This window comes from Oncorhynchus keta, chromosome 3, assembly GCF_023373465.1.
Source record: "Oncorhynchus keta strain PuntledgeMale-10-30-2019 chromosome 3, Oket_V2, whole genome shotgun sequence".
NCBI lineage: Eukaryota > Metazoa > Chordata > Actinopteri > Salmoniformes > Salmonidae > Oncorhynchus > Oncorhynchus keta.
The window spans coordinates 32,811,831-32,825,352 of record NC_068423.1 but is presented as its reverse complement, the minus strand read 5'-3'; the positions used below and the strand labels follow the sequence as shown (position 1 = coordinate 32,825,352).

The window sequence follows — 13,522 nt, the reverse complement described above, 5'->3', positions numbered from 1 at the left end:
GTTGTGGTCATCCTGTCTGGGTTGGCGCCCCCCTTGGTTTGTGCCGTGGCGGAGATCTTTGTGGGCTATACTCAGCCTTGTCTCAGGATGGTAAGTTGGTGGTTGAAGATATCCCTCTAGTGGTGTGGGGCTGTGCTTTGGCAAAGTGGGTGGGGTTATATCCTTCCTGTTTGGCCCTGTCCGGGGTGTCCTCGGATGGGGTCACAGTGTCTCCTGACCCCTCCTGTCTCAGCCTCCATTATTTATGCTGCAGTAGTTTGTGTCGGGGGGCTAGGGTCAGTTTGTTATATCTGGAGTACTTCTCCTGTCCTATTCTGTGTCCTGTGTGAATCTAAGTGTGCGTTCTCTAATTCTCTCCTTCTTTCTTTCTCTCTCTCGGAGGACCTGAGCCCTAGGACCATGCCCCAGGACGACCTGACATGATGACTCCTTGCTGTCCCCAGTCCACCTGGCCGTGCTGCTGCTCCAGTTTCAACTTTTCTGCCTTATTATTATTCGACCATGCTGGTCATTTATGAACATTTGAACATCTTGGCCATGTTCTGTTATAATCTCCACCCGGCACAGCCAGAAGAGGACTGGCCACCCCACATAGCCTGGTTCCTCTCTAGGTTTCTTCCTAGGTTTTGGCCTTTCTCTGGAGTTTTTCCTAGCCACCGTGTTTCTACAGCTGCATTGCTTGCTGTTTGGGGTTTTAGGCTGGGTTTCTGTACAGCACTTTGAGATATCAGCTGATGTACGAAGGGCTTTATAAATACATTTGATTTGATTTGATTTGATTTAAGGTCAGTACGTGACTAAACATCTTAGTTCCTCTTTGGAACGTCACGGTGGCACAAATATATCCTGCTTTTTGTCTACACACACACACACACACACACACACACACACACACACACACACACACACACACACACACACACACACACACACACACACACACACACACACACACACACACACACTGTGTTGGCAGCTGCTAGGCTTCAGTCAGTTGCTTATTGCCTCACCCTCCAGCTAAGCATCTGTTGGAATGGATTCAACCCTGCCTCATGTGGAATGACAAAACAAAATACTCCTCCCCTCCTGCCACCCACTTCTTCAACTGCTGGAGAGCACTGGAATTCTACTTTTGAATTCATGAAACTTTACTGTCCTTTTAAGAACCTTTTATGCACATGTTCTTGACTTTTACACAGGAGTGTATTCAGTGATAAGCTTTTCAGACATATTCGAATAGGCAAATTATTATAATATTTAATATTTAGGTTTATTGAGTGACTGGTGTAGTTGACGGTTCATTAATCGTTTATTTCCGTAGCTTACCCACCCACTTACCAATAGTTAGCATCAAAATGCATCAGATGTGACGTGATGTCGCAGTGCCTGTTATAACCTACTTGGATAAAGTGGGCTATCCGGTTATGGTCCAATTTCGCAAGTCTGGAAATCCCCACATCTACAGTATAGCGTTTACTGGAACAGCCTGTACGCTGTGCAGAGGACAGTAAACAACCGCCCTGTTTTTTACTGTAGCCTATGCGAAAGATCAACGGTTAGAATATGACATTTGCACACTGAAAGCTGACGAAAATGAAACCCTTTCAACCTTTTGCATGCTCGTGAATATTCATGAGTAGAATTAGGCTGCGGTAACGACGAGGCTACGGGTTTGGTATGACGCGGAGCGCCTACGGGATGAAATGTGGACGTGTTACTTTGTTGCAGCTACTGAACGATTGTGCCTAATAGTCGGGATTTAGGGAACATTTTACGCATCGAAAGGGTCTGGCTGTAGTTGCTGTAATCGGGGAAAGGTGATTTCCTATACCACATTACAAACGCATAAAAAAATATATATATATTTATTGTGAAAAATACACCTTCGAATATTTCCAACATTCCAATAGTAGCCTTTTCTATTATATTTATCATCCAAATTATGTTGATATTGAAGAAAATGTTGTGTTGTAACACACTGTTGGGTTCTAATAGAGCCTAAACAGAGTGCAGAATGGTATCTTTTAGACATATCTCTAATGCACAAAACACACTGGCCTCTCTGCCACAATATCCAGCATATTTCGACTCGAATATTCTTTAGAAAAGAGAGGAGAAAAGAGGATATTTATCGTGGATATCTTTTCCGTTTTAAATTGAAGCAGAAGGCAAAAACCACACTGTTCCCGTCTCTCCCACCCCCGATCTGGCGGTGGCTGGTTGGTTGTAACCTTCTTGGCAAAGGTTCAAGTAGTGATTAAATTAAATAAAATAAAAATGGGGGCGACGGAGACTGGCGTGACTGAGCATGCGCTTGAGGGGGCTGCCGTCGAAGAATGAAGTAAATAGAATGTTGTCGGTGCCCGGGCGGTGACGTCACCTCTCCACACCGGGACTGGGCTGAGCGGAGGCTGTAGGCGAGGCAGTAAGAGAGACAGATAGAGGACGCGTCAGTCGTAGTAGTCTAAAAAAACATCCTCCCTGCTGTCATGCACTTCTATTTGTAACTTAATTGTTTGTTGCTATAGTCAGGAGACCGACGGAGAGGAGTAGAGGACGTATTATTCTTTTTGAGAGACGGAAGGACCTGTGTCTGATTTCTAAAAAGGACTAGGAGATATCCACACACAGAGACCTGGGTTAGAGAGAGATTTAACGTCGTTTTTCGGTGAAAGGGAAGCTATGTCGTCCGCGACGGTAGCTGCTTCAAGAAGGCAGTCTTGTTATTTATGCGACCTGCCCCGCATGCCCTGGGCTATGATCTGGGATTTTACCGAGTCCATCTGCAGGGGATGTGTCAACTACGAAGGAGCTGACCGGATCGAGTTTGTGATTGAGACAGCCCGGCAGCTGAAGCGGGCTCACGGTTTACAGGAGGGGAGATCTCCGGGGCCCGCTAAACAGCAGCAGCTCTCGGGGAAAGAAATCCATGCTAATCACCACGGGTCTGGAGGAGACAACGGTTCCCGACCACCTCAGCCCCTTGACCGCTACCCCCTCTCCACCTCGGACCGTCCTCCGCGGCTGGGGCCGGAGTACCAGTCTGGGAGACAGGCTAACGGCATTCCGGTACCTAATGGATTTCCTAAACCGGACGATCCACCAGAGCTTAACCGGCAGAGCCCAAACCCGCGCAGGAATAACACGGTTCCCCCTAATCTAGTGCCTTTGGTGAACGGGAACATGTCCTCCGTGCACGCCGTTAACGGCCGACCGATGGGGCACCCGGGGTCAGGTTTGATGGCTGGTAGCCCCAACGGGCACGGCGGTAAGCGCCCGGCCTCGTTCTCCAGCATCGAGCAACACGAGAAGGATAAGCACAGACCGGACAGCCTGACGCCGGAGATAGAGAACCACAAACAAAGGACGGATGACTGGATGAACAAGGGGAAAACGGTCAGGGACTTGATGGCTCTCCATACCTTCGACAACAGGTTCAAGAAGGATCCTGTCTCCATGCAACAGAGGGTGATGGGCTATGAGCAACAACAGAACGCCGCAGCTTCTAAATCAGGTTGGTACTGGCTGACTGACTGGCTGACTGACTGACTGGCTGGATGGATGAATGGCTGGATGGCTGGATGACTGACTGACTGGCTGGCCGGATGGATGGATGAATGGCTGGATGGCTGGCTGGCTGGCTGACTGACTGGCTGGATGGATGGATGAATGGCTGGATGGCTGGCTGGCTGATTGACTGACTGACTGGCTGACTGACTGACTGACTGGATGGATGGATGGATGGATGGATGAATGGCTGGCTGGCTGACTGACTGACTGGCTGAATGGATGAATGGCTGGATGACTGACTGACTGGCTGGCTGGATGGATGGATGGATGAATGGCTGGATGGATGGCTGGCTGGCTGACTGACTGACTGACTGACTGACTGGCTGGATGGATGGATGGATGGATGGCTGGATTGCTGACTGACTGGCTGGATGGATGGATGAATGGCTGGCTGGCTGGCTGACTGACTGGCTGGATGGATGAATGGCTGGATGGCTGGCTGGCTGACTGACTGGCTGGATGGATGGATGAATGGCTGGCTGGCTGGCTGGCTGGCTGGCTGGCTGGATGGATGGATGGATGGCTGGCTGGCTGGCTGGCTGGCTGGCTGGCTGGCTGGCTGGCTGGATGGCTGGCTGGCTGGCTGGATGAATGGCTGGCTGGATGGATGAATGGCTGGATGGCTGGCTGGCTGACTGACTGACTGGATGGATGGATGGATGGATGACTGACTGGCTGGCTGACTGACTGGCTGGATGGATGAATGGCTGGATGACTGGCTGGATGGCTGACTGGCTGACTGGCTGGATTGCTGACTGACTGGATAGCTGACTGGCTGGCTGGATTGCTGACTGGATGGCTGGCTGGCTGGCTGGCTGGCTGGATGGCTGGCTGGCTGGATGGATGGATGGCTGGCTGGCTGGCTGGCTGGCTGGCTGGATGGCTGACTGGCTGGCTGGATGGATGGATGGCTGGATGGATGGCTGGCTGGCTGGCTGGCTGGATGGCTGGCTGGCTGACTGGCTGGCTGGCTGGCTGACTGGCTGGCTGGCTGGATGGCTGGCTGACTGGCTGGCTGGCTGGCTGGCTGGCTGGCTGGCTGGATGGCTGGCTGGCTGGCTGGCTGGATGGCTGGGGTTGTTTTTCCATTAAATGGAGCAGTACAGTAACCTAGCCTGCATACAGCCGAGAGAGAATTCTGCCTGTTAATTAACGAACGTTTTGCAACTTACTTATTATACGTGATGTAGAATTACATGTAGCATTTTGTCATGACACAAGTCGTGCGTCGCCTGATATGCTTCAGCCGATGGAAAGTGTTTCACGTGTCAGAGATTTAGACACTGAAGTAGATAGATTACATTTCCATGTCTCATGACACAAACTCAGCCACGAGTCCATTTTAACACGCATACGAGTGCCTTTTTACGTGTCTCTGTGTGTGTGTTTATTTTATGTGCCTTTATTTATCTAGGTTCGCCTGGTTAAATAAAGGTTCATATTTGTTTATTTTTTTTTAAATCATAGAAGAATGACTCTCCTACTACTGAATAATATGGTGTTGTTGTTTGTATTATTTAGTGTTTGTGCAACAAGGGAAGTGTTTATTCTCAGTATTGATCAGCATGTTGTGTCTCTAACTCAGCCTTCTTCACGTTTAACCCTTTCCTTCCTCCAGACAGGGGAAAACACCCGCGGACCATGAAGAGGAAAGCATCGCCGGAACCGGAGGGAGAGAGAGAGGGAACCGCCGCCAAGCATAACGGAGAGGACAGACAGCAGTGGTTACCGGGTCCACTGTCTGACCGTGACGGACATAAAATGCCCCCGGGACCACCACCAAGCTTCTCCTCCGTCCCCACCATATCCCCCCACTCACGCACCACCCCACCGGAAGCTGCGCAGAACGGCCAGTCCCCCATGGCGGCGCTGATCCTCGCGGCAGACAACGCCGGAGGTGGCGGGAACAGCTCGCCCAAAGACGGGAACCAGGTCCATTCCACCACGCGGCGCAACAGCAGCAGCCCGCTCTCGCCCTCCTCCATGAACCAGAACCGGCGGCTTGGACAGGGGAGAGATGGTACTGGTGGCGCGGGGACAACTCATGTGTCAGGAGGAGGCGTGGACCAAGGGCACGGACCTCAAAGCATTCCGGACCCGTCAGTACCCGGGAGCGTACCCCTCTGCTGCACGCTCTGTCACGAGAGGTTAGAGGACACGCACTTTGTTCAGTGTCCGTCGGTTCCCTCGCACAAGTTCTGCTTCCCGTGTTCGCGGCAGAGCATCAAACAACAAGGATCCACCGGGGAGGTGTACTGTCCCAGCGGGGAGAAGTGCCCGTTGGTCGGCTCTAACGTACCGTGGGCTTTCATGCAAGGAGAAATCGCTACCATCCTTGCAGGGGAAGTCAAAGTAAAAAAAGAGAGGGATACTTGATTTCCATTTTCAACATGGGGAAGGGATTGTTGTGGGGGGGGGGAGTTAAAATACAGCTATATAAATATACAAATACCACATACCTACTGCATACCATCCAAGCAAACTAATGGACTATGTACATAGTGGACCCAAACCGAAGGGAGGACTGCATACCATCCAAGCAAACTAATGGACTATGTACATAGTGGACCCAAACCGAAGGGACGACTGTATACCATCCAAGCAAACTAATGGACTATGTACATAGTGGACCCAAACCGAAGGACGACTGTATACCATCCAAGCAAACTAATGGACTATGTACATAGTGGACCCAAACCGAAGGGACGACTGCATACTTCAGTAAAACATGACTGTAATGTTTTTAGATTTTTTTGGGAATACATTGTGTTTGTATATTTTTGAAGATGAAGGTATGTAATCATAATAAAATAGGACTCTTCTTGGTCCCTCTTTGTTGATGTACTTCTAAGTTTACATCTCAAATGGCACCCTATTCCCTATTGCAATGCACTACTTTTTAACCAGAATCCCCCTAGGGGAAAACCCATAGGGCTCTCTGGTCAAGACTAGTGCTCTATGTAAGGTCACAGGGTGGTTGTTTGGGACGTGACCTGTCTGACAGCAGTTCCTTTTCAAAACGTTAGAATGTGACTGATGATGACTAGCCTCTCTCTCTCTCTCTCTCTCTCTCTCTCTCTCTCTCTCTCTCTCTCTCTCTCTCTCTCTCTCTCTCTCTCTCTCTCTCTCTCTCTCTCTCTCTCTCTCTCTCTCTCTCTCTCTCTCCTCTCTCTATCTCTCTCTCTCTCTCTGTGTGAACACTTAGCATCCAACTGAAATCATTTAACTGTAATGTGTATATGCACTTGTTTAAAAAAAAAAAAAAAAAAAAAATTGCCAAAATACAATTTGTGATCTTGTATGAAGAACTAAGTGTCTGCTTTCTTTAAAGGGTTACCGTTGAGAAACCACTTTGTGAAGTGGATAAATGGCACCTTATTCTTATATAAAGTCCCACAATTTACATTCAAGTGTAATGACACACTGATCTGGGTTGTCAGTCACACCGCTGCCAAACTAGAATTGCAACGCGGCATGTTTTCTGTATTCTGCACAAGGACAAACTTGTTCATACTAAAGTCGAGATAACAGAGCAGACAAGTACACATCTCTCTCCCTGACCTCCTGCTCTAACTTCAGAGATCCTCTCGGTAGAGATCTATCTCCCTGACCTCCTGCTCTAACTACACCAATCCTCTCAGTAGAGATCTCTCTCCCTGACCTCCTGCTCTAACTACACCAATCCTCTCAGTAGAGATCTCTCTCCCTGACCTCCTGCTCTAACTACACCGATCCTCTCGGTAGAGATCTCTCTCTCTCTCTGAAATCCTGCTCCAACTTCAGAGATCCTCTCAGTAGAGATCTCTCTCTCTCTCTCTGAAATCCTGCTCCAACTTCAGAGATCCTCTCAGTAGAGATATCTCTCTCTCTCTCTCTCTGAAATCCTGCTCCAACTTCAGAGATCCTCTCAGTAGAGATCTCTCTCTCTCTCTCTCTCTGAAATCCTGCTCCAACTTCAGAGATCCTCTCAGTAGAGATCTCTCTCTCTCTCTCTCTCTCTGAAATCCTGCTCCAACTTCAGAGATCCTCTCAGTAGAGATCTCTCTCTCTCTCTCTCTCTGAAATCCTGCTCCAACTTCAGAGATCCTCTCGGTAGAGATCTCTCTCTCTGACCTCCTGCTCTAACTACACCAATCCTCTCAGTAGAGATCTCTCTCTCTCTCTCTCTCTCTGAAATCCTGCTCCAACTTCAGAGATCCTCTCAGTAGAGATCTCTCTCTCTCTCTCTCTGAAATCCTGCTCCAACTTCAGAGATCCTCTCAGTAGAGATCTCTCTCTCTCTCTCTCTCTGAAATCCTGCTCCAACTTCAGAGATCCTCTCGGTAGAGATCTCTCTCTCTGACCTCCTGCTCTAACTACACCAATCCTCTCAGTAGAGATCTCTCTCTCTCTCTCTGAAATCCTGCTCCAACTTCAGAGATCCTCTCGGTAGAGATCTCTCTCTCTCTCTCTCTCTGAAATCCTGCTCCAACTTCAGAGATCCTCTCGGTAGAGATCTCTCTCTCTCTCTCTCTCTCTCTCTGAAATCCTGCTCCAACTTCAGAGATCCTCTCGGTAGAGATCTCTCTCTCTGAAATCCTGCTCCAACTTCAGAGATCCTCTCGGTAGAGATCTCTCTCTCTCTCTCTCTCTGACATCCTGCTCCAACTACACCGATTCACTCAGTAGGGATCTCTCTCTCTCTCTCTCTCTGAAATCCTGCTCCAACTTCAGAGATCCTCTCAGTAGAGATTTCTCTCTCTGACATCCTGCTCCAACTTCAGAGATCCTCTTGGTAGAGATCTCTCTCTCTCTCTCTGAAATCCTGCTCTAACTACACCAATCCTCTCAGTAGAGATCTCCTCTCTCTCTCTGAAATCCTGCTCCAACTTCAGAGATCCTCTCAGTAGAGATCTCTCTCTCTCTCTCTCTGAAATCCTGCTCCAACTTCAGAGATCCTCTCGGTAGAGATCTCTCTCTCTCTCTCTGAAATCCTGCTCTAACTACACCAATCCTCTCAGTAGAGATCTCTCTCTCTCTCTCTGAAATCCTGCTCCAACTTCAGAGATCCTCTCAGTAGAGATCTCTCTCTCTCTCTCTCTCTCTGACATCCTGCTCCAACTACACCGATTCTCTCAGTAGAGATCTCTCTCTCTGACATCCTGTTCTAACTATCTTTCAGTTGGTATTTGCTGATAATGCAGCTTGTTTCCTCATATGCCTTGAGCAATGACCTTCTTTTGTGGCGCACGTGCTTGATAATAGCCTAGGCAGTATGTCTGTTCGTCTACAATGCAACCACGTGTCCCTGTTTTGTCGTCTATCTGTGGTCTGATCTGATGTTTGTGTGTTCAGCAGTCAGCAGCACATGGTCTGATATGTCCCCAATGGGACCTTATTTCCTGTAGTGCTCAACCATTGGGTCCTGGTCAAAAGTAGTGCGTTATATAGGGGATATGGTACCATTTGGGATGCAGACATGTACAGTATACGGAGGAAGCATGCAAGTTATTCAGTCAGTGAGTCGGTCAGAGAGAAGGGGGTGGAGTCGGTCAGAGAGAAGGGGGTGGAGTCGGTCAGAGAGAAGGGGGTGGAGTCGGAGAGAAGGGGGTGGAGTCTGTCAGAGAGAAGGGGGTGGAGTCTTTCAGAGAGAAGGGGTGGAGTCGGTCAGAGAGAAGGGGGTGGAGTCGGTCAGAGAGAAGGGGGTGGAGTCGGTCAGAGAGAAGGGGGTGGAGTCGGTCAGAGAGAAGGGGGTGGAGTCGGAGAGAGAGAAGGGGTGGAGTCTGTCAGAGAAAAGGGGTGGAGTCGGTCAGAGAGAAGGGGGTGGAGTCGGTCAGAGAGAAGGGGTGGAGTCGGCGAGAAGGGGGTGGAGTCTGTCAGAGAGAAGGGGGTGGAGTCTTTCAGAGAGAAGGGGTGGAGTCGGTCAGAGAGAAGGGGGTAGAGTCGGTCAGAGAGAATGGGGTAGAGTCGGTCAGAGAGAATGGGGTGGAGTCGGTCAGAGAGAAGGGGTGGAGTCGGTCAGAGAGAAGGGGTGGAGTCGGTCAGAGAGAAGGGGTGGAGTCGGAGAGAAGGGGTGGAGTCTGTCAGAGAAAGGGGTGGAGTCTTTCAGAGAGAAGGGGTGGAGTCGGTCAGAGAGAGGGGGTGGAGTCGGTCAGAGAGAAGGGGTGGCGTCGGTCAGAGAGAAGGGGGTGGAGTCGGTCAGAGAGAAGGGGGTGGAGTAGGTCAGAGAGAAGGGGGTGGAGTCGGTCAGAGAGAAGGGGGTGGAGTCGGTCAGAGAGAAGGGGGTGGAGTTGTCTCTCTCTTTCTCTTTTAGCACCCCTGTGGCCTTTTCACTAACCATTGATCATCCTGAGCCCTGCTCAGGGACAAAGATGTGACAGGAAAGACAAAACCAGCTGGACTTCATATCAGTCAAACCGAAAGACCAACCAATCAGCAGAATATTGTCCGTTTCCATGGAACAACAACTGCAAATGAACTGGTTTATTGAGTTGAAAGAAACTAGTCAGGTTGAGTGACAAGTCACATTGAGGTGGCGGTTGAAGAGATACAGCTACATCTCAGAGATCCTTATCTGTAGTCTACAGGGGCGCTACCACTGCTACTACAGCGTGTGTGTGTGTGTGTGTGTGTGTGTGTGTGTGTGTGTGTGTGTGTGTGTGTGTGTGTGTGTGTGTGTGTGTTTGTATTAGAGGTCAACCGATTATGATTTTTCAACGCCGATACCGATACTGATTATTGGAGGACCAAAAAAGCCGATAACGATTAACCGGCCAATTGTTTTATTTGTAATAATGACAATTACAACAATACTGAATTAACACGTATTTTAACTTAATATAATACATCAATAAAATCAATTTAGCCTCAAATAAATAATGAAACATGTTCAATTTGGTTTAAATAATGCAAAAACAAAGTGTTGGAGAAGAAAGTAAAAGTGCAATATGTGCCATGTAAGAAAGCTAACGTTTAAGTTCCTTGCTCAGAACATGAGAACATATGAAAGCTGGTGGTTCCTTTTAACATGAGTCTTCAATATTCCAAGGTAAGAAGTTTTAGGTTGTAGTTATTATAGGAATTATAGGACTATTTCTCTCTATACCATTTGTATTTCATTAACCTTTGACTATTGGATGTTCTTATAGGCACGTTAGTATTGCCAGTGTAACAGTATAGCTTCCGTCCCTCTCTTCACTCCTCCCTGGGCTCGAACCAGGAACACAACGACAACAGCCACACTCGAAGCATCGTTACCCATCGCTCCACAAGAGCCGCGGCCCTTGCAGCGCAAGGGGAACAACTACTCCAAGTCTCAGAGCGAGTGACGTTTGAAACAGTATTAGCGCACACCCAGCTAACTAGCTAGTCATTTCACATTGGTTACACCAGCCATCAGGCTGATAGGCTTGAAGCCATAAACAGCGCTGTGCTTGCGAAGAGCTGCTGGCAAAACGCACGGAAGTGCTGTTTGAATGAATGATTACGGGCCTACCACCGCTCAGTCAGACTGCTCTATCAAATCAGACTTAATTATAACATGATAACACACAGAAATACGAGCCTTTGGTCATTAATATGATCGAATCCGGAAACTATCATTTCGAAAACAAAACGTTTATTATTTCAGTGAAGTACGGAACCGTTCGGTATTTTATCTAACGGGTGGCATCCATCAGTCTAAATAGATTGCACAACCTTCAATGTATGTCATAATTACGTACAATTCTGGAAAAATAGTTTGCAATGAGCCAAGCGACCCAAACTGTTGCATATACCCTGACTGCGTGCAATGAGCGCAAGAGAAATGACACAATTTCACCTGGTTAATATTGCCTGCTAAACTGGATCAGTGGTTATAACTAGTGATTATGATTGATTGTTTTTTATAAAATATGTTTAATACCATACTATATACAGGGTCAGTTAATACCATACTATATACAGGGTCAGTTAATACCATACTATATACAGGGTCAGTTAATACCATACTATATACAGGGTCAGTTAATACCATACTATATTCAGGGTCAGTTAATACCATACTATATACAGGGTCAGTTAGTACCATACTATATACAGGGTCAGTTAGTACCATACTATATACAGGGTCAGTTAGTACCATACTATATACAGGGTCAGTTAATACCATACTATATACAGGGTCAGTTAATACCATACTATATACAGGGTCAGTTAGTACCATACTATATACAGGGTCAGTTAATACCATACTATATACAGGGTCAGTTAATACCATACTATATACAGGGTCAGTTAATACCATACTATATACAGGGTCAGTTAATACCATACTATATACAGGGTCAGTTAGTACCATACTATATACAGGGTCAGTCAATACCATACTATATACAGGGTCAGTTAGTACCATACTATATACAGGGTCAGTTAATACCATACTATATACAGGGTCAGTTAATACCATACTATATACAGGGTCAGTTAATACCATACTATATACAGGGTCAGTTAGTACCATACTATATACAGGGTCAGTTAATACCATACTATATACAGGGTCAGTTAATACCATACTATATACAGGGTCAGTTAATACCATACTATATACATGGTCAGTTAATACCATACTATATACAGGGTCAGTTAATACCATAGTATATACAGGGTCAGTTAGTACCATACTATACACAGGGTCAGTTAATACCATACTATATACAGGGTCAGTTAATACCATACTATATACAGGGTCAGTTAATACCATACTATATACAGGGTCAGTTAATACCATACTATATACAGGGTCAGTCAATACCATAGTATATACAGGGTCAGTTAGTACCCTACTATATACAGGGTCAGTTAATACCCTACTATATACAGGGTCAGTTAATACCATACTATATACAGGGTCAGTTAGTACCATACTATATACAGGGTCAGTTAATACCATACTATATACAGGGTCAGTTAATACCATAGTATATACAGGGTCAGTTAGTACCATACTATATACAGGGTCAGTTAATACCATACTATATACAGGGTCAGTTAATACCATACTATATACAGGGTCAGTTAGTACCATACTATATACAGGGTCAGTTAATACCATACTATATACAGGGTCAGTTAATACCATACTATATACAGGGTCAGTTAATACCATACTATATACATGGTCAGTTAATACCATACTATATACAGGGTCAGTTAATACCATAGTATATACAGGGTCAGTTAGTACCATACTATACACAGGGTCAGTTAATACCATACTATATACAGGGTCAGTTAATACCATACTATATACAGGGTCAGTTAATACCATACTATATACAGGGTCAGTTAATACCATACTATATACAGGGTCAGTCAATACCATAGTATATACAGGGTCAGTTAGTACCCTACTATATACAGGGTCAGTTAATACCCTACTATATACAGGGTCAGTTAATACCATACTATATACAGGGTCAGTTAGTACCATACTATATACAGGGTCAGTTAATACCATACTATATACAGGGTCAGTTAATACCATAGTATATACAGGGTCAGTTAGTACCATACTATACACAGGGTCAGTTAATACCATACTATATACAGGGTCAGTTAATACCATACTATATACAGGGTCAGTTAATACCATACTATATACAGGGTCAGTTAATACCATACTATATACAGGGTCAGTCAATACCATAGTATATACAGGGTCAGTTAGTACCCTACTATATACAGGGTCAGTTAATACCCTACTATATACAGGGTCAGTTAATACCATACTATATACAGGGTCAGTTAATACCATACTATATACAGCGTCAGTTAATACCATACTATATACAGGGTCAGTTAATACCATACTATATACAGGGTCAGTTAGTACCATACTATATACAGGGTCAGTCAATACCATAGTATATACAGGGTCAGTTAATACCATACTATATACAGGGTCAGTTAATACCATACTATATACAGG

General features: G+C 46.4%; 1 protein-coding gene and 1 long non-coding RNA gene across 2 annotated transcripts; one reads left to right on the top strand and one right to left on the bottom strand.

Moving 5' to 3' along the window:
* The first annotated feature begins 1,485 nt into the window (after positions 1-1,485).
* LOC118383639 (interferon regulatory factor 2-binding protein 2-A-like) lies at positions 1,486-6,398 on the top strand. The gene is made up of 2 exons (XM_052496692.1): positions 1,486-3,514; positions 5,189-6,398. The coding sequence occupies exons 1-2, from the start codon at positions 2,683-2,685 to the stop codon at positions 5,944-5,946; spliced, it is 1,590 nt and encodes a 529-aa protein (XP_052352652.1). The 5' UTR covers positions 1,486-2,682; the 3' UTR covers positions 5,947-6,398.
* A 244-nt stretch (positions 6,399-6,642) lies between these two features.
* On the bottom strand, positions 6,643-7,800 carry LOC127915913 (uncharacterized). The gene is made up of 2 exons (XR_008092903.1): positions 7,684-7,800; positions 6,643-7,181 (listed from the first exon to the last, which is right to left on the bottom strand). It is a non-coding gene; the product is annotated as an uncharacterized LOC127915913 (long non-coding RNA).
* Between the last annotated feature and the right edge of the window lie 5,722 nt (positions 7,801-13,522).

Bases quoted from the DNA above. Each gene is read 5' to 3' on its own strand.
- LOC118383639 (XM_052496692.1), top strand. From the start codon at position 2,683: ATGTCGTCCGCGACGGTAGCTGCTTCAAGAAGGCAGTCTTGTTATTTA. The intron at 3,515-5,188 runs GTTGGTACTGGC...TCCTTCCTCCAG, and splicing joins CGCCGCAGCTTCTAAATCAG to ACAGGGGAAAACACCCGCGG.